Raw genomic sequence first — 21784 nt, forward strand, 5'->3', positions numbered from 1 at the left:
ACAAGTGGAAAACGATTGCAAACAAACTTTCGCATGAAATATTATTATTTATTCAAATTAATTATAGGGTTAGTCAATTTTAACAATGGATTAGTATATCGTGGAGCCCTCTATTTGACGTTAACAGTAAAGATACTGGCTCACCAATTGATGATTCATCAACAGTCAACTTGTACAGTGATCGGACATCCGATGTTGTTAGCCTTTCCCGTAAATATCAGAGGAGTTTTCTCAGTTGAGAACCGGAACACTTTGATCAGTTCCTGGGGGGCCTCTCGGTTGAGGGCCGGACCACCTTGCTCAGCTCTGGGGGGCCTGTTGGTTGAGGGCCGGACCACCTTGATCAGCTCCGGGGGGCCTCTCGGTTGAGGGCCGAACCACCTTGCTCAGCTCCGGGGGGCCTCTCGGTTGAGGGCCGGACCACCTCGATCAGCAATGAAGAACTTTGACTGTGAAGATTATTTTATATTTTTGATTCCGGACCTGCCGGAAAACGGATTCAAATAATGTAGATTATTGCATTTTAACAATTCAGCCTAAGGCCAATGGATACGGTAGCAAGACGGTGAACCGTCCTACTAAAGGGCTTCAGTAGAATAGAACAAGATTAGACGAACGCGGAATCAGCACTGTTACAACGTACGGCCGGTATTTAAAGGAAAACATCCGACCGCACGTGTCTGATCAAGCCAATCGGCTTCAAGGTCACCTCATTTGCATGCGATCGCAGGCGAACATCACGATCGGCCTTGATTGCCGCCATACGATCACAGCTGCAGACTAGTAACATTTATGACAACAGATCACGTGACGGTGACTACGGACTTTTACGCCGGGGGATCATCGGCACGTTACAGGTCACATTATGAACCAAAAAGATACTTGGAGATAGCTTGTCATTCAGCGAGACATCAATAAACCGATAATTTTCTTTTTTGAAATCTTATTTATACTTCCTGATTTGTTTGAAATTCTGATTCACCCAAATTCAAATTTACCCAAGAAAAACTAATTTGTAAATAATTCAAACTTCATCCTGAACTTGATGACATTATGCCGTCTTCAAGCGCAATGTTTACATTGATTGAAAATAACTTATTATATATATATTTTTTTACTGTGTTTTAATTTTCATAAATTAAAAATAAATTCAAACACATATTTATACTGCAAACAATATTTGAACAATTGTCATTTAACGGGAAAACGGGAGGGGGGGGGGGGTAGGAAATTGATCATGGTCACAAGGGGGGGGGGGCCACAGGAATGAGAAATGGTTGAAAGGGAGCCATGAGCAAAAAAAGGTTGAGAACCGCTGGTCTAGGGCGTTCACTCGATTCGTGAAAGGTAGTGTGGGTTTGATTCCCCGCACACAGGGGCAGTTAAATTTTCTCTCTTTCCAAAATATATCTTCGCATCAGCTAGCTGTTAAAAAAACCTTTGTATAATACAGAATTTATAAGAACTCTCTCTGTTCATTGTCCATTACTCAAAAAAAAAGGCAGAATTCGAAGGATTGAGAGAAAATAGGTGTGGAAACAGTCGAACACAAACATACACATGACAGTTGGGCTTTATCACAACCAAAGCCGCTGGAAAGTTTAATGCACTTTTAGTGCAGCTTTGGTTACCAGTTGAACAAAAAAAAGGGATGAGGTGATTTCCATTACAATTTTTAATTTAAAAATTTTTCATAAAGCGATCTTTTTTCCAGGGCCTTGTTCAGGCGATATTTTGACGTGCGATGTTTTGACCTGCGATATTTTGACGTGCGATGTTTTGACCTGCGATATTTTGACGTGCGATATTTTGACCTGCGATGTTATGACGTACGATGTTTTGACTTGCGATGTTTTGACGTATTTGGCGATGTTTTTGACCGCGATGTTTTTGTCACAGCGATGTTTTGACAAGCGATGTTTTTGTCACGGCGATGTTTTGACAAGCGATGTTTTTGTCACGGCGATGTTTTGACAAGCGATGTTTTGACAAGCGATGTTTTTGTCACGGCGATGTTTTGACAAGCGATGTTTTTGTCACGGCGATGTTTTGACAAGCGATGTTTTGACGGCGATGTTTTTGTTCGCGATGTTTTGACGTAGTCCCGACTCTATCATCTATTCTGCTCTTTTATACAATCTCAAATCTTTTTTTTTTTGATTTCATGGAACTTTCATTAAATGGATAGAGAATTTTTTGACGGAAAGAAGATGCATCATTAGTTGGAGAAACCATCAGTCAGATTGGATTGACTTAAAAAGGGGATTGCCTCAAGGATGTGTTACTTCTCCGTGGCTATTTAATCTATATATTTCTGACATTCTTTCTCACCTTCCAAACTCCATTCATCCCTTCATTTATGCTGATGACATTTTTCTTTGGATCAGTAAATCAGACTTGAATGATGTTACAGACAAATTAAATTCTGCCTTAAACCTTGTTTCAAACTGGATGGATCAGTGGGGATTTGTTCTGTCTACTGAGAAATGCAGTTAAAGCATTTTTAAAAAAAAAATATTCCTTTTCTCTCAAACATCCAAATCAACGGTGCTCAGATAAATTACGAGGAAAATATCAAGATTCTTGGAGTTATTTGGGATCAAAAGCTGAGTTAGAGCCCCCAGATCAATCACATTTCCAAAAAAGCCATTAACATTTATAATATCATGAAGTTGATTGCAAGCAGGCTTCGTGGAGCTAAAGGGCATAAACTTTTGGCTATCTGTTCTAACATTATTTCAAGCTTCATGAATTACAGTTCATTCTTGTGACATAATAGCTCCAAGAAAAATATTCAAAAGTGTTCTGCTATCTATCACCAATCTCTTCGCATTGCTACTGGTCTTCCAATCTCAACACAGATTCCTCTCTGATACTCAGCATCTGTGGAAAACCTCCATTTTCACTGTTTTTGTTAAAAAAACTCCACTAATCATATCAAAGCAAGAGCTTCCCATTACAGCTCTGTGTTCAAACATATCTGTTCTAATTTCAGTTTTGACCATCAAGGCTTACATACTGAAGTTTTGGATCCTTTTATTCAATTCATCCAGGACAACAATTTGCTTATTCCTCTTTAACCTCTGTTTTTTGCGAATCCTCCTTGGTTTATCACCAATATTGATTTCACAACCAGTTCTCTTCCATTTCAAACATCATCAAATGATCTCTTCACAAAGCAACTGTTTTATGAACATGAACAAAAGTTCTGGACTTGTTCTACTATTATAGCTACAGATGCCTCAAAAGGAGCTCATACCAAAGGCTCCCACTCAAAAAATTAGAAAAAGTAGGAAAACGCAGGAATAAAAAGTAGGGTGGGGGACGGTAACCCCCTTAGACAACATAATCATTGAATAATGGAAAAAAAAAATAATTTTGAATCAACTTTTTTTTTCATAGCACTATTTCAGTTTCCTATAAGATTGACTCAAGCCAAAGCAATGATAAATGACTTGGTTACAAAACCAATTTTTGGCCAAAACAGTGTACTAGCAACCACAGATAATTCTTTGCTGTCTCTCCTCATATATATTACATTCTTTTTTTTGGAGTCCTCCAAAGTGCAGAGCTTGTCAACTCTCTTCGATAAGGCACAGCAACTTTTGAAGTCTTACGTTTTTTAAGAATGACTCTCCTTTGAGATCACTTTCAAAAGCACAATGCAAAATGTGTAGATTGCAAGATCCGATGTAAATAAGGCAAGGTGAACCTGTTTTACTGTGTTGTCCATCATTTTTTAAAGGGATTTGTTCACATTTTACTGTTCAATGCTAGTGTAATCATTTTTGACAAATGAAGCACTTTCATTTCTAGCTCTTTGCAGAGCATTGTAAATATTGTTTAATCTCTTCATGCCTTAAAAATACAGAAGACAACTGAATGCTATGGGTAGCACCAGAATCACCAAACCTAGAATAGGCCTATGTATCCAACTGCTTTGAAATGCAAACTGTTGTTTCACCTATTTGCACCGTAATTTTGAATGATGAATGTTAGTTACTGTCCAAGACTACGAAGTAATAAATACAAAATTATTTTTCCCATCCAGACAGAAGTTTTTAATGACTACTATACTTGTTGAACCCTCAAACTAAGCAAATGAAAAATTAATCAACCAACTGGTCCACATACACTCCCCCCCCCCCAAATAACCTTAAAAATTATCAAATTTATTCTTCAACATTTGTAATATTTGGCAATATATCAATGATTTTCTGCTCAATTAAAATCAATTACACAAATTTTTTCGATAGGATTTGGTAAAAAAAGTAGGAAAAGTAGGACAAAAACTAGAAAGTAGAACAAAAGTAGGACATTTTACCAAAAAGTAGGATGAGTGGGAGCCCTGCATACCTCTATTGGAATTTTCTGTGCAAAAACTCGTAATTCATTTCAGGCAGCGCTCCATAATTGCTCATCTGTCTTCACTGGAAAATGTGTTGCAATAATGATCGCAGCATTAAAATTCATTGTCAGTAATGAAAACTACATAATTTTATCCTACATAATTTTTCTCCTCTAAAATTATTTCAGTTGTATGTGCAGTGGAGGATGGGAAGAAAAACAGGTTGAGCTGTGAAATTTTTTTTAAACTTCCCTTTTTCCTTTGCGGGGTTAAAGTAGAGTCGGCACATCTTGGGGGGGGGGGGTCATTCAAGTATTACGTCAGCATCGGGGGGGGGGTAGAGGGGGCTTCGGATTTGATGACAAGGAGGGGGGTTGCTAACGTCATTGACCACCCCTTTTTGAAGATATGAAATATTCTCAGCTGCTGACGAAATTCTGCTCACAGGGGGAGTGGGGGGGGTCAGTGTTTTGCTGACAAGAGGAGAGGGGGGCAAAAATGGCGGAAAATCTGCTTACGTAATACTTGAATGGCCCCTTGGTGCCAAGAAGGATGCCTTATACCTAGACACTCAAGTCTGAATACTGGGCAATGTGAAAGCGCAGCACACACACACCGCAGCTCGAACAGCTACTGTCATTGACAATAGCCATTTGGTTCCTGCTAGTGGCCTGGCTGTTCGAGCTGAGGTGTCTGCTTTCACATTGCCCAGTATCTACATTGCCAGCGCTACACATAACAAGCATTACACAGAAACAAACTTTGTGATAGTTTCACAGCATGGACATACAAATTCCAACACATACTAATTTGTTAGAAGTTCTGCAGTGGAACATGGACAAGGTGCATGTGTGGTTTGGCAGTAGTAGTGATTCCCTCTCGTTTTGAGAAGTGATGCTTCACTATTGGCATGACCATTGGAATAACCAGACGAATAATAAATCACTGGCCAACATGCCAACAATTACCAATTGGCGTTCAAGCTGCAGGAACAACCAAAGAGAGAGAGGTGGTATCCGCATGGATCTAGGGCAGTTTTTCCAAAAGTGGGCAGTATCGCCCCCTGGGGGAGATGGAACGGTCCAGGGGGCGGTAGAAGCTCTGGGTTTATTATAAGATTCTATGGAGTGACTTAGAGCTAGAGAGGAGGTGATAAGAAGGAAAAAAATTTGAAGAAATGGGAGCAATAGAACGAAAAGGTTTGCAAAACTATGATCTAGGGCAGTGGTTGGCAGACCACGGCTCTTTGGCCCCTAGAGTGTGGCTCTTCCACAAAATATCACGTGCGGGTGCACAAAAACTCCAGATGTTTGAAAAATCATGTTTTGACCAAGGCCGTCTTAAGAGCATAATGGGACCCCGGGATAAGTGATTTTTCTGAGGCCCTACCTGATAAATTTTTCAAAATTTCACCTGGTTCTCTCCAATTTCTCTGAGGCCCCTCTTTCCTTGAGGCCCCTGGGCTGTGCCCGAGTTGGCCCCATGCGTTTAGACGGCACTGGTTTAGACACGCATTTTAGCCATTTTGTTCTTGCTTCTTTTTCCTCCCTAGTGAGTCATCTTTTTCGCAGGCTTTTGTCGAATGCTTGACGCTGCTGTCAAGTGTGTGGAAGTGTCATGTGACACTTCCGCGACTAATCAGGTGGGTCAAAACTAGCAAGTTCGGGAAAAAGTGGTCGAAAACTAGGCTTTTTCTTAAGGTGCTGGGGGATGGATAGACGCAAAAGACGAGTCTCCTCTTGGAACATGAGGGGGGGGGGGCATGCAATATTTTCCATACCAAAGGAATGTCAACCTCTGTCCGGCCAGATCATAGAAGACGACTCTCCTGGGCCACCACCTCTCGTGATGACTCTCCCGTGGCCACCTGTGTCCATCCGCATCCAACATCAGTCATATACAAGACGAGTGTGGATGGGAGAGTCTGAAGGGGTTGACCTCAGTGAACGTACTTCAATTAGATCGAGGACGTTTTTAGCGAAGGCCAGTTTAGGAGTACCCTAATTAAGTTAATAACAATGTACCTACCTATATAGTTTAAGTATAAAAATAATTGGCTCTCGAAAGAAATTTCAATCGCTATACTGTTGATATTTGGCTCTGTTGACAAAGGAGTTTGCCGACCACTGATCTAGGGCATAGTTCCCCAACTTTTTTTAACATATAGCCCTTCAGAATTTTTTTCCCCCTAAAGCAATCGAACCCATAGGATCCTATGTTGTATTGTCACGGTGGGAAAAGTAGGACACTCCCCTCCCCCCTTTGACAAATAAGCCTGACATATTTTTAACCTAGAATTGTCATTTCAAATAAGTGAAATTTTCTAAATGTAAATATGATTGTGTTTGTCGTGTGAAAAATATTTGAGATTCTGTTTTTATTTTATTGTGGAAGGCTGAGCTGAATCTCATGGTTGTCTAGTTCCTTTCCTCTTGTGTTATCATTCCATCTGATATTCATAAAGCGTCCGAGATCTGAACCACAGATCGTTTGTGTAGTGAACACACACTCTTTATGCATCACACTGTATGTGTTTGTCAGAAAATCCTAAATATTAAATGTTGTGCTTTGACATCTCAATCTTTTGAGCTCAATAACAAATTCCTTGAATTTTTCTGATTCTTCCTGTAAAATTTTGGGAAATTCCGAGTTAAATTGAACGAGAAAATGCGTGTTCTTTTGAATAATATATTCTTTCTTTGTGAGAGAGACACACCTAATGATTCACTGATAATCAAAGATATCATCGCCATATTGATGAGTCAGTTTTCTTGTTCCTGCACGAACGTGAATGCCTCCCTTACATGTAAAAGGAGGATAAGATTCCTTTTCTTTTTTTTTCTCTTTCTCTCTCACTGTTCGTAATCTGTTGTATATTTTTTTTATACTTGAAAAGCCGATTTTTCGCTTTTTCCATATTCTGAGTCGATGTTTTTTTTTAATAAGGGAAACAAACATTTTTGTTAACCAAGAGTTAAATAATTTTGAGACCGTGTGAGTATTTCAATTAAAATTTTTTTTTCCCCCTTTTCTCTCCACTGTTTCCAATGCTTTAAAAAAAAAAAAGCTTGTGTTGTAAAATATTGTGAGGGAGAGAAACTTTTGAAATAATGTTATATATGCTCGAAATTATTCTCTGTCATCGAGAAAGTGTTGAATTTGAATTTTTTTAAGAATTTCCTTTGTCTGGGTTTAAATTTTTCGGCATGTCGCGAAACAAGAATATTTATATATGATGTCGCATATCGTTGGAAAGCTAATTTTTTCCCCACACAATGATGTTAATGTTTTTTGATTTTGATGAATATTTGTGCATTTAATCTGGAACTCTTATATTGAAAATTATTGTTGTCATTATAAACTTTGCTGAAAGCCGTCCATTTTCTTAAAAGGACCCCGTATTGAGAGAAGATGTTTTTCTTTTGGTTTCATGTTTGTGTTCGCGCCACGTGATACAATTGGATAAAATTTTGGATGACGCAGTTTGTGCTATGAATTAGAGGGTGCGCTTTCTCAAGCCCCGCCCATCACTCAATTTACATATTATCACTGAAAAACTTTGGAGGCGTGCAGTTCATCGGAACCAGTTGCATGAGAAAGAGCGGTCCCGCTGTTGAAGAATCCCCCCCCCCACGTAACTTGAAGATCCCCTGAAGTCCCAAGTCAAGTCACTCAAACCCCATTTAATTTAGAACTGCCAAAAGTCGTAACATTTTACTTGAAGATGTAAGTTCAAGAAAAACAGCTATAAAAAAAAAACAGTATGAAGAGTCATTTCGTCATATCAGTTGCTCCCAACTGATCCAGGAGGAAGGTTCACCGGCTGTTACACCTTCGTACTAAATGCATGGAACCCAGGAGCAACTAGCAGTCATATAAGATGAAGCCCAGCAGCTGTCTCTTGCAGTCCAGTCTAAGGATGCTACTTCATCCATGTCCACACTACCCCGAGTGGTAGTACAGATGGAGAACTTTGATGCTCCGACATCGTAAAGCATGTGCACAGACCGTCGCTCCAGCAGATATAGAGGACATTTATAGTTCAAGTGTCCAGTGGCCAAGCAGATCCGCCCATCTAAGGATGACATGAAATAATCCGTACTGAGTATTCAAGTTAAAGGGAACTGTTCATCGAAATCCGGTTGTCAAGAATGAAGTGACCTTAATATGGGAGAAAGTGAGTAAATTTTCTCTTTCGAATTTTGTTGAGTGGTTGGGCAAAAACCAAACTGCAGCGATATTTAGGTTTTTTTTTTGTTTTGCACCCAAATAATTTTTAATTTTTGATAAGTAAAGTAAGGTATTTCAGCATCATTGTTTTTTTTTTTGGTATTTTGTTTTTGGTTATATGAATTAAGAATTAAAGAACCTAATGTGCATTTAGACCTCTGTGTGTTGACATATCCCTTTTTCTTTGTGACTTAATTGTTTGGGTTATAAAGCTCTAGTACATATTTATTCAGGAGAATTACTCACCGACTTACAAAGTGTTGTTGCGGACACGGCAACAACTCAAAAATGGTACCCCACTAATATGATCACCAGGCCAAAAGTTTTCTTTCTTGGGGTACTGCCAACTTAAATAGTACTCAGTAACAACTTTGCACCACAACAATATCCGTAGCTTCTACCCCCCCCCCCTCTGGAACTTTCCCCTTGGGGACGTTAACGCCCACGTTGGGAATCTGATCTAGGGCAATGTGTGTCAGGGTGTGCCACTAATTTTATAGGTTACTAGGAGCATCCCATATTATTTGGGGAGAGCAATTTTTTTTATCTATTTGCTCTTGAATGACCATTTTAGGTCGGTCATCTTTCACTACATAATTTTTTGAATGAGCATTTCAGTATATATTTTTAACTTCAACAAAGCAATTGATCTGCAGGGGTAAACCACAGAAATTTTTCGAAAATGAGATGACAGTCTCATGCTAAAACATTCAAGTAGTACTATTCCACACTCCCACTGCATTCATTTTTGGGGTAGAACGGCTTTAAAGCTGTAAAAAAAGCAATAAAGTTTCGGTATACTGGGGGAAAAATTACTTTACGCATTCAGGTTTTGTTTTTCTCAAAATCTTATTTTGGTTGTAAAGGGGTTTTACCCATAGACAAATTGTTTTTTATTTGAAAAAAATTATTGTATTTTAACCTTACATAAGGAACCTCCCTGATCTTTTGGGATTAAAATTTAGAAAAAAATTGAAAAAGTTCAAAATTGAAAAAATCTATAACACTATCCGTGCATAAGAACACACCCTTATTTTTTAGACACACTTTTTTGGCTAAAAGGGGGTTAGTACACGTTAAATATGGTAGTTGTTACATTTTATGTCTTTGTTTCATCTTTTGTCAAATTCTACATGCTTTTATCATATGGCGTGCAAATTGAAGTTACCCATTTGGAGATGCTAATGAATGTACCCATAAAATGTACTTATTTACATATAAATTATTGTTATTTTTATCATGTAGTGGCATCATCACTTGGGAATTGCACTGAATGGCACTTTCCTTGGTTGATTGGACTATGCATTTGTTTGGCTATTTTGCTGCTTGTGATGCTGATTGTGAACATATTTCTCTGCTCCTCTCTGACATGTACATGCACAAAAACTGAGGTAATATGTTACTTAAAATATATATATTGTAAGAGTTCTATATTTAAAATGAAATACTGTAAACAAATTAAGTGAACTGGAAAGATATAGCAAAAATATGAAAATTGCAAAGAAATGAAAAATTCAAATAGGAATTCAAAAATGAAAAAGTTATAGCCAACGTCTAGGGCTCTCATCAGGGGAAAACACCCTGGCATTGGCTTTTAACAGAACCTTTCTAAGAGCATTTCTTGGCCTCAATAGCCTAAATATGTGCTCAATCCTCCGATGTTCTGCTGAAGCACCATTGAATTCAAAAATCGAAATAGAAGCAAAACAAATGCGCTTTTGTCAAGTTGAAAAATAGCAAAGTAGCAGTCAATATAAAAATATATAAAATAGATGCAGAAGGTGCAAGTACATACCATGTGTTAGTTCTACGTGTGGTGTGGTGGGTTAGGTTCAAAGTGAACAGTGTGAGGAGGAAGTAAGTCCAAGGGGTGTAAAAAGGAAATCTGTGGCATATTAAGATTTTTTTGAGGTTATTTAATCCATTTTGAAAATCTGCATTATTACATATATGTTTGATGTGAGAAAATTGAGAAAATACAATATTTTTGAAAACCTTTTTACTGATATTTGAATTGTGATTGGTTAGCAAATTAACTTTGAAATTTTAAAGTTAATTTTCTAACCAATCGTACTGGCTTGCAAAAAGTTTCTCAATACAGATCTTGCTCACCATTTCTATTTAAAAACGGCCAGTGTGTACTTATCTCCCTCTTTATCCCCAGCAGGCTTTTCTGAGCAAGGATGACACCCCATTTTGCATTGTAGTTATGTACCGTCTTTCTGTTTTGAGTTGAAACTGGAGCGAGACAGAACCTGACGTTGCCTTCCAGTCATCGCAATCTTAATTTATCGGCAGCCCCACTTCTTTGGAATGGCCCCTGTCCAACCTGCAGTAATTCTGAACTCAGATTGGACTGTACAGAAAATGATCAGATTTTATGGAAGGGAAGAGATGCCAACTCTTTTCCTAAAAAAATATAACAGGAAAAAAAAACCAAAATGGTTGTACTTGGAACACACACACATACATGGCCTCTTTTATTACTCATCCATCATTGAGAACTCCAGAAATGTTGCAGCAAAAGACTGTTCTCCAAAACTAAACTATTAAAAAAAATACTGGATAGACCTTGCTCCAGGCCAGTCTTCTAAAAAACTTATCCCACCAGCCTCTAAATTCATTGGCGACCATATAATGCAGAAAAAACTTCAATTCAGAAATAGCTTGCTGATTAAACCATGTTTCCACGTGTTTGATAAGTTTTAGACTTTTTTTAATCCCCCCCCTTCCTTGAGTTTTCTCTGTTCAATGACCAGTAGTTTTATGATGATAAAGGTAGATGTTAGCAAAGGCGATCATATTCGTACTTATACAAATACAAGGCCACAACAGGCAAAATGCCCAACGAGGTGGCTGAGAAAAAGATGCCCATAACAAATATGGATGCCATAAATTTCTAAAATAACTTGCCTTTGCTTAAGATACACATGTTTTCATAACCATAAGATATGTACATATTCGCCATCAGTGTATATTATTGGTGATTTATTATTATGGGAAGTTCTCCCACAGAGCAGAAAAGAGAAATAATTAAGAGTTTTTTCCTCAAAGAAATTTCATATTGTCATTAATGAAGCAGATTTTATACCTCATATGAGCTGACTTATCTAAATAACTTTCTGTATTTTATTATTAACTTTGTAATTGTGTATTCTGTCTCATACCAATAATATTTTTTTTTGTTAAACCTCACTTCAATAATACTCAGTACAATGATAAGTCTCTCTTCCACGATATTTTTTTCGAATCTTGTTTGGAAATGGCCGCAGTCTAAGCTTTCTCTCAATATAACTGTAATCAGGAGTGGAAAATCTGCTAAAATTGCTACAAATCTGCTACATTCTGTTACAATTTTGGGAATTTTCCCCTCATTTGTTAAATACTGTTACAAAAACGCTGAAATTCTTCAATTCTGCGCCATCTTGCATCATAAACAAAATTTTCCCTTAGGAATCTTTGAAGTTGCGTCACAATAGAAGCATACTTTTCGATGACGCCATTTGTCCTCCTCGCAATTTTATTTCTCAGGGGCCGTAAATGGAATTAGCTTGAAGTCCCCCCCGAAGGTTTGGCACCTAAGATTCTGACAACGTATAAAATGGGGGTCAAAACTAAGCAAATTATCGCTCATCCATAGCACAACAACAAAAACCCTTCAAGGAAACAGTTATTTTCCGGATATTATGCTGAGGTGAGCTCGGAAAAAAAAGTCATCACGTCTCCGCCGGGACTCGAACCCAGGCCCTCTTGCATACCGGGCAAGCATGCTACCATCTACACCACTGGAGACACATGAATCTGCCTTCCAAATTTCATGCACTGTGTCGTGAGGCGCTTGCCCGGTATGCAAGAGGGCCTGGGTTCGAGTCCCGGTGGAGACGTGATGACTTTTCTTTCAGAGCTCACCTCAGCATAATATCCGGAAAATAACTGTTTCCTTGATATCTCTGGCTGAGAAAAAAGCCATCTATATCTTTCTAAACCGTCCCACCCGGGGGCCATTTCCTGAAGTTAAGAGAGGCTACTAATGCCTCTACTTTAGCGCCTCACGACACAGTGCATGAAATTTGGAAGGCAGATTCATGTGTCTCCAGTGGTGTAGATGGTAGCATGCTTGCCCGGTATGCAAGAGGGCCTGGGTTCGAGTCCCGGCGGAGACGTGAGGACTTTTCTTTCCGAGCTCACCTCAGCATAATATCTGGAAAATAACTGTTTCCTTGATATCTCTGGCTGAGAAAAAAGCCATCTATATCTTTCTAAACCGTCCCACCCAGGGGCCATTTCCTGAAGTTAAGAGAGGCTACTAATGCCTCTACTTCAGCGCCTCACGACACAGTGCATGAAATTTGGAAGGCAGATTCATGTGTCTCCAGTGGTGTAGATGGTAGCATGCTTGCCCGGTATGCAAGAGGGCCTGGGTTCGAGTCCCGGCGGAGACGTGATGACTTTTCTTTCCGAGCTCACCTCAGCATAATATCCGGAAAATAACTGTTTCCTTGATATCTCTGGCTGAGAAAAAAGCCATCTATATCTTTCTAAACCGTCCCACCCGGGGGCCATTTCCTGAAGTTAAGAGAGGCTACTAATGCCTCTACTTCAGCGCCTCACGACACAGTGCATGAAATTTGGAAGGCAGATTCATGTGTCTCCAGTGGTGTAGATGGTAGCATGCTTGCCCGGTATGCAAGAGGGCCTGGGTTCGAGTCCCGGCGGAGACGTGATGACTTTTTTTTCCGAGCTCACCTCAGCATAATATCCGGAAAATATCTGTTTCCTTGATATCTCTGGCTGAGAAAAAAGCCATCTATATCTTTCTAAACCGTCCCACCCGGGGGCCATTTCCTGAAGTTAAGAGAGGCTACTAATGCCTCTACTTCAGCGCCTCACGACACAGTGCATGAAATTTGGAAGGCAGATTCATGTGTCTCCAGTGGTGTAGATGGTAGCATGCTTGCCCGGTATGCAAGAGGGCCTGGGTTCGAGTCCCGGCGGAGACGTGATGACTTTTCTTTCCGAGCTCACCTCAGCATAATATCCGGAAAATAACTGTTTCCTTGATATCTCTGGCTGAGAAAAAAGCCATCTATATCTTTCTAAACCATCCCACCCGGGGGCCATTTCCTGAAGTTAAGAGAGGCTACTAATGCCTCTACTTCAGCGCCTCACGACACAGTGCATGAAATTTGGAAGGCAGATTCATGTGTCTCCAGTGGTGTAGATGGTAGCATGCTTGCCCGGTATGCAAGAGGGCCTGGGTTCGAGTCCCGGCAGAGACGTGATGACTTTTTTTTCCGAGCTCACCTCAGCATAATATCCGGAAAATAACTGTTTCCTTGATATCTCTGGCTGAGAAAAAAGCCATCTATATCTCTCTAAAAACCCTTCAATCGCTGTTTCCAGTTATTTCAATAAAAAAAGTTGACTGCTCCTTTAATTTATTTTCACAAAAAATTCAATCCGAGTACATCTGTTTTCATTCCCTATTTTTAACTGATTTGTGATTGCTCCATGTATTTTATTTTCCAGCATCTTTGAAAGATTTTCAGTCTCTTCTTTTACTTCCAAGTTTTCTATTACTCATTTTCTACTATTCTTTCTCTTAATATGTCATTTCCTCAGGGGCGTAGCCAGAAATTTCGTTCGGGGGGGGGGGACCACTTTCATTTTGGGGGGGGGACCAAAGTGACAGAACAATAGATTTGGCCATCTTTTTCCCTTTTTTCGGTCATTTTCTCACATTTCGGGGGGGGGGACCAGACCCCCAAGTCCCCCCCCCCCCTGGCTACGCCCTTGCATTTCCTTTTACACCATTCACCAGCATGTTTAGTGTTCAATGGGAAATGGTTTCCAGCTGTGCATTAATTAAAATTACTTTGTCTAGACCAGTGATTCCCAATGTGGGCTTTAACATCCCAACTGTAGCTGTTGAAGCTACAGTTATGACATAGGATCCTATGGGTTAGATTGCGTTAAGGGCGCTGGGAGAAGAATATTTCTGAAGAGGTGGCGATGGGACGAAAAGGGTGGGACCATAGTTTCCCAACCTTTTTGAAGTAATTTCTCCTCAATGTGTAGAAAGCAAAAACGTACAAGATGAGTATCTTTGAAAAGTTGCGGCCATGCTCATACAAGAAAACCATTAACTCTGACGTAACGTCAGGAAGGAGAAAAGAATTCCATTTAAAATTATCTATTTATACAAACACTTTGTCTTCAGCCATGGTTTACCTGGAAAAGTGAAAGTCAAGACGTTCATTAATGGCTTGGCCACACCAACATTTACTTTGAGGAAGACCACTCGCTCTGTTGAACCACGAACTACGAAAGCCTATCCAGCTGGAAAAATCCCAATAAACAAGAAAGAAAATTAATAATCTATGAAAACTTGCTGAATGTATATTCTACTACGGACTATGATGAATTATAAAAGGCCCCAAGAGAAATCAAATTGCAGGGAGGACAAATGACATCATTTGATCATTTTTGTTGCACCACGGTCATTTTCTGCACACAAGGGCTAATTAGACCGGAACCTACAATCTATTGCAGATTCCGAAGGGCAGGCTGGTTTTTATACTCATCCATAGGTTGGTGCACTAACCCCTCGATGGAGACTCCCTGCTGTAGCTATTTTGTCTGCGGTCATGTCGCCGTTTCTGTTGTATCCCTGTGTCAGGAAAGTTTTCCGAAAAGGATGAACCAGGTATCGAACTCGCTATACCTCTAAACATCCTTTAGTACTTCAGGAGAGTATCTTATTGGCATGAGCTACGGCACCCTATGAAGGAGAAGATTCCTACTATGCAGAATAGTGAATGATAATATGATTATTTTATTTTTACAAAATATCTAATTGAACAAAATAAAATGCAATGCTATTAAAAATCAGCTTTGTTGATTTTTACCCCTATCTGGAATATCATAAAAATGATAAAACAGTTTTGTAAATTTAATTTATTGCAGAAACCCCATAAGTGCAAAGACAAATTTTTTTACCCCCTCCCTTTAACCTTATTGAATATATCACATTTCCATTTAATGTATAGACCCGTCCTTCACATTCAGGAATTTTTTCGTAAAAAAATATCAGTTTTTTTAGTCAAGTTAGAAGGCTTTTCTTTATTATCACAAAATTATAAAATCTACACTTATGCGGTTTCTGAAATAAACACTTCAGTTGTGAGTTCATGTGTTAAGTTGCTGTTCAGTTTTTAAAGGGGAAAATCTCATAATTATGAGATGAACTTATTGTAGGTTATAAGAGTTTTCCTTCCAATCAATCGGGAGGGGGGATTTTTTTATTCTTTATCCTGAGGGGGAAAAAGGGGAAAGAATTGATTGAAGTTTAAAAAAAATATTCCAAAAGACAGTCATCACTTAATTTCAAATCTTTTCTCATAAAATGTCTCGCATTGAGTAACGTAAGTGAATGGGGTAGACTTGAAATAATTTCATTAAAAGAGAAGAAACAATTGTTTGGAGAAAGAAAATGTTCATATAATGGGAATAAAAATCAAATGCAGACAGTCCTTTCACATTCATTAATTTTCTTTTTGGAAAAATTTTTCTTTTAGCAATGAACGTGTTATAAAAAAGTAGGTTTTTCATTTGCTTTTTAATTTCTGCAGTCTTTTCGTTTTTCACGATATTGTCAAGCGTGGTCACAACTATATTCAAAGGACACTCTATATTGTGCGAAATAGAGTAATAATTAAATACAGGGTAACTACAGTGGGGCCCCGAAATTTGACCCTAACTTCGTTTGCCGGACAGTAATATAACAAAGCACTTGTTTTGTGATATTTCCACGGGACACATCCGTTCTTATATTCCAGAATCACACAGGAGACAAGCTTTTGAATCACTCCATATGCTTTCTCGTCCAGGTATCAAAGCTACTACCAAGTTCGTTTCTCAACGCTTCATCTCTTGCGCAACATCAAAAAAGATTGTCAGACGTGGACTACAGCAAGCATTGCATGCCAGCGTTCGAAAGTTCACCGACACACTTGTTCCGCTCTGGCAGAATTCAAAGTACCGAACAATCGATTTCAACACATCAATCTCAACATAGTTGGCCCACTGCCATTATGCCAAGGCTCACGGTACCTCCTAACGATGATAGACAGATATTCCAGATGGATCGAAGCCTCATCTATGCCAGACCAAACTGCCGAAACAGTCACCAAAACCTTAATTGCAACCTGGTTTGCTAGATTTGGCATACCACAGAGGATTACCACTGACATTGACTCACCAAGGAAGACAGTTTGAGAGTCACCTTTTCCAGACCTCAAGCAGATACTGCGGATTCCAACATCCCAAAACGAACGCATATCATCTTCAGGCGAATGGACTCATCGAGAGACAACACCGATCGTTGAAAGCCGCCCTAAGATGCCGATTCCAATTGCATGCAGCTTCGGTTGGCGCTCTTCCGCAATCCGATTTCTTCCATCAACTTCAACTCAATGAAACCCATACCTACAACAACTCACGGATCTAAGCCAACATATGTTCCTACATGTCTACAATCTGTGTCGCACGTCTTCCTGCGTAACGAAGCACCACACTCTGCATTGCAACCTATGTATCAAGGCCCATTTCTGGTCAAAAATCTACGAGATAAATTTTTCGACATCGACTTCAACAGGACATCCAGGAGAATCTCCATCGATCAGTCGATGCCAGCTTTCTTTAGTGACCAACACATCCAAGTGCCTTCGACGTCACCTGTCTATCCAACAAGTACAGTAGCAGCAACTGTTACTCGCTGCGGTCGTCATGTTCACTTCCCCGACAGATACTCGACCATGACATTTCATTGACACTAGGGGGGAGTGTGTAGCGACCTCTACTTGAGCTTTTACCGATGACGGAAAAATGAAGTCGCACTAGTCGCATGATGGAAGTTGAGATAAAAAAAAATCAAATATTTTTCTCGCAGTCGGCAAGTAGCCAGTGTTATGTAATGTCCCATATTTCTATGTGTCTGTACCAAATTAATCTCATGGTTAAACATTATTATCATTATTCAAAACCTTCTGATTGTTATTATCTTTAATAATGGAGCTCAACAACCGGTCCTATGTAACGTTTTAATGTTACTTCTCGAATTCTATTTTTTATCCTCAAGTTTTTTGACAGCACGAGGAAATAAGACGACAACAGAGTTCAAATCAAGACATTTATTCAATTATAAAAACTAAACACAGTTACAATATTAATTCAGAAATTTTCCAACAATATTAAAAAAATTAGTTTAACGTTAAATTAAAAATATAAACGTATCACAGAGACTTTTTCATATATTGCACTTATCTGGGGAAGGTCCGGAACTTCGGCATGTAGTTATAAGAGAGACACTAAGTCCGGTTTTGAAGTGGATGTCCGCGGAGACGAGACCCCCGTCAAGGCCAATTCTCACTGGCCCAGGGATCGGTGAAGCCGGTTGGGAGCCGTGTTTCCCATGTCAGGGTGCACTGTTTCGAATTAGCACAACATCGGAATCAAGAGTCTGGCGAAGCAACAGATGTGAACCTGTAGAAAAGACGATCGTCGAATGTCAATCCAGCGGGTGCCGAAGAGCTAGAGCTGCAGGAGATCGGGAATCAGGCGGCGATGAGGCAGATGTTGAGAACAGCCGTTCTCAACAGAGATGTGATGAGATGTAATGCGATCGTTCAATAACCACAATTTGTATATATACGTTAGTGGGGAACAAGTATTTTGGTCCGGCGGAAATACTCCGTCACATCATGAAAAATATTACGTCATAACAATAAGAACATCGGTATAATTTGCATATAATTTCAAAATATTAGTATAACATTAAATTACTTTTTGGCAACATGTCAGGCGAACTGGCCAGGTTCACCCAACACGACCAACGACAATTAGGAAAGTTTACCAACGGAGGCAAGGGCGTAGCCAGGGGGTGGGGGGGCTTGGGGGTCTGGTCCCCCCCCCCCCGAAATGTGAGAAAATGACCGAAAAAAGGGAAAAAGATGGCCAAATCCATTGTTCTGTCACTTTGGTCCCCCCCCGAACGAAATTTCTGGCTACGCCTCTGAACGGAGGTCTGCGGCCATCTGCCGGCAAACGAAATACATATGTTAACATAAAATTCAGAACATAGGAAGGAAAACAACCTCCAATGAGACTAGGTGACATCTCTCCCGGGAGACACCAACAGATTAAGAACTGTAAAGGTAAGTATTCTCTTGACATTAATTAAAGAGACATGACCCGGAGGACGTCATGTTACACCTACAGATAATCGCCTACACACTGGTCCCCAGATTGGTGCCTAGAAATTCATAAATTTAACAGTTTAGAATAATTTCGCAGCAAAATCTGAAGTGCAGTGTTTTTCTGGGGTCTAGGTCAATTTGTCGCGCTCAGCTTGTCTCGGGACAATTCGTCGCATTAAATTTGTCATAGCGTTAATTCGTATTAATTTCAAACGTATTAATTGAATTTTTTTTAAATCTCTCTTTGTCTTGTGGCCCGAAAAACTACCATGCCACTAATCACGAATGAAAGTATGTCGTGTAGCATATCGTTGGAAAGATAATTTTTTTTCCCTACACGATGATGTAAATCAGGCAAGGGCGTAGCGAAGGGGAGGGGGACTTGGGGGTCTGGTCCCCCCCCCCCCGAAATGTGAGAAAATGACCGAAAAAAGGGAAAAAGATGGCCAAATCCATTGTTCTGTCACTTTGGTCCCCCCCCCCCCCGAACGAAATTTCTGGCTACGCCCCTGAAATCAGGGGTCTGTCCAGCCGGAATTTGGGTCCGGAAAACGACCCTTCACAAAATTTCCGGGGCTAAAAAAAGGATGTTTCACAAAATTTGGAGGATAATAAACGGATCCATCACAAAATTCCAGAAAACGAACCCTTCATGGAAATTACGTCGTAAAAAACGAACTTTTGCGACTGCTGTGCGACAAAATTCTTATCAGTTATGACCCTAGTCGTAATAGAAAGCCATTGATCTTTTTTTTTAAGCATGCATTGTTGGCCCAACACCACCACCCCCTCCCCCATAGATGAGTAATCTTATCTATAGAAGTTGTTGGTTGGATACCGGAAAACATGATCTTGAAAAGGCGACTGGAGAAAGAGCGTGACCTTGAGAGGGCTTTCCTTGTTTCTAGGCTTCTTGTTAGGACATCCCGCTGGTTGACCACGGATTGACCGCGTCCGATATTTTATCGCACAACCTATGCCATTATAAAAACGCTTTAGCCCCGCACTTCTCCTCAAATGGTCTTTGAATCACAACCTCTTGTTAGTCGTAAAATCGGCGTAGTTGATGCTTATTGTAGAATTGGATTTTTTGTGCACGTTTTTTTTCCTGTATTGCGCTTTCATTTTTGAAAATTTAATATGAAGCGTGGTCGTGGTCGACAATTCAAGGAATAGTGATTACTACATTAAAAAAATACGGCCAACTGACGTTCGGGGATGCAGCTCCATAACATCGTTTTTTAAACGAGGATCTGAAAACGTCACCAAAAAGACGTCAGATACAGATAATTCCAATTGTGCTAACCCGGAAAAAATTACTGAAACATTGCTTCCTTCATCGGTTTCGAACCACGCTGTCGAAACCTTGGAAACGGCGCGATACATTACCGATTTATCGGAGGCGCCTAAAGACATTACCGATTTATCAGAAGCGCTGAAAGACAATTCCGTTTCTTCGAAAGACATTACCGATTCGTCGAAAGCAGTGGAAGACATTGCTGATTTATCGGAAGCGCTGAAAGATGCTACGAATTCGTCGGTAGAGCCGGATTTTAACAAAATTTCATCTACAGAAGCTAGAAAAATGTGTCCAAAAGTACCGAATTTGTTGAACATCGCACGTTTTGAGAAGCTTCACAGTTGGCTATGTTACAGTATTTCTGCATCTGGCTCTCTTTGCAAAATATGTTCTACATTTTTTGATAAGGGACCCTAGATTGACCAAGGGGTGCAATTTGGTGATCACCCAACACGATGTGTCAACAAGCATATATATAGCCAGAAACACAAACAAGCTGTGAGTGCATCAAAAACTGCATCCAAAAATCCCTTGTATTTGTTTACAGAAAAAACTGAAATTGCTGTGCAGAAGACTAAGGAAAAAAATGTGAAAGTTTTAACAAAATATATAAAGATTTTGTACTTCATGATAAAAAAAAAATGGGCAGTCTCCGATAATTTTTCTTCTGTAGTTAAATTCATTGGTGAGGATCTTGGAGACAAAGAAATAGAATGCTATCTTGCTGCATGCGGCAAGAATGCCACCTATCTATCAAATGTGTCAGTAGACAATCTTACAGAGGCAATATCTTTGTATTTAGAGAGGAAAACTTTGACGGCTTTGCAAGTAGCCACTTCCTTTACATTGATAGCTGATGAGGCAACTGACGAAGCACAAAGAACACAGTTGGGTTTAATAGTGCGTTACAAGATAGCTGGAAGTCCGCTCAGAGAAGAGTTCCTCAGTCTTGTGAACCTAACTGCGACAAATGCAGAATCTGTTACATCTGCCATTGAGAAGTTGTTGATAGCAAAAGCAATTCCAATCACTAACTTGTTGTTTTTAGCTTTGGATGGAACTAATGTGATGAGTGGAGAAATATCAGGTGTACAAAGACGTATACGACACTTGGCACCTCATTCTATTTATGTCAACTGCAGAAATCATCGACTAGCTTTAGTTTTTGTACATTTGATAAAAAAATATCCCATTCTACAGGCTGTGGATGCCGTTCTCATAAGCTTATGGAAGCTTTTTCACTACAGCCCAAAGAAACAGCAAGTGTTTTTAGATATTCAGCAAAATGTGTATGGTGTAGATGTTTTGAAAATGTTGAGTGTTTCGGTTACGCGGTGGTTATCTCATGGACTTGCATGCCAACGAGTGATTGATAGGTTCCAACAGTTGATTGAAACGCTCGATAATCTTTTCTCAAAGACTCAGGAGCCTGAATTGAAGGGGATTAGAGAGCAACTTCTGAATACAGATGTTCTCCTATGTATTCTGTTCTTGGCTGACTTCCTCAAAGTTATAAACAGATTTAGCTTGTGGCTTCAGGGCTCTACAATCATGTTTAGCTCTATTAATGCAAAGGTTCTAGTTGTTTGTCAGGAAATTGAAGTGCTTGCAAATGATTTACATACAGGGGAACACTTCAATCAGTGTAAA

General features: G+C 39.6%; 1 protein-coding gene and 1 non-coding gene across 2 annotated transcripts in view; one reads left to right on the plus strand and one right to left on the minus strand.

The window, feature by feature from the left end:
* The window catches only part of LOC149078243 (uncharacterized), a 299838-nt gene that overhangs the window by 272085 nt on the left and 5969 nt on the right, over window positions 1-21784 (plus strand). Inside the window, exon 10 of the mRNA XM_089241856.1 lies at window positions 9824-9969. Coding sequence (XP_089097982.1) covers window positions 9824-9969 — 146 coding nt within the window. The remainder of the gene's footprint in view (window positions 1-9823; window positions 9970-21784) is intronic.
* On the minus strand, window positions 12298-12371 carry TRNAT-GGU (transfer RNA threonine (anticodon GGU)). The gene has a single exon. It is a non-coding gene; the product is annotated as a tRNA-Thr (tRNA).

Source organism: Pholcus phalangioides, unplaced genomic scaffold (assembly GCF_987345545.1).
Source record: "Pholcus phalangioides strain wild (caught in Gottingen) unplaced genomic scaffold, Ppha-v1.0 ptg000014l_1, whole genome shotgun sequence".
NCBI lineage: Eukaryota > Metazoa > Arthropoda > Arachnida > Araneae > Pholcidae > Pholcus > Pholcus phalangioides.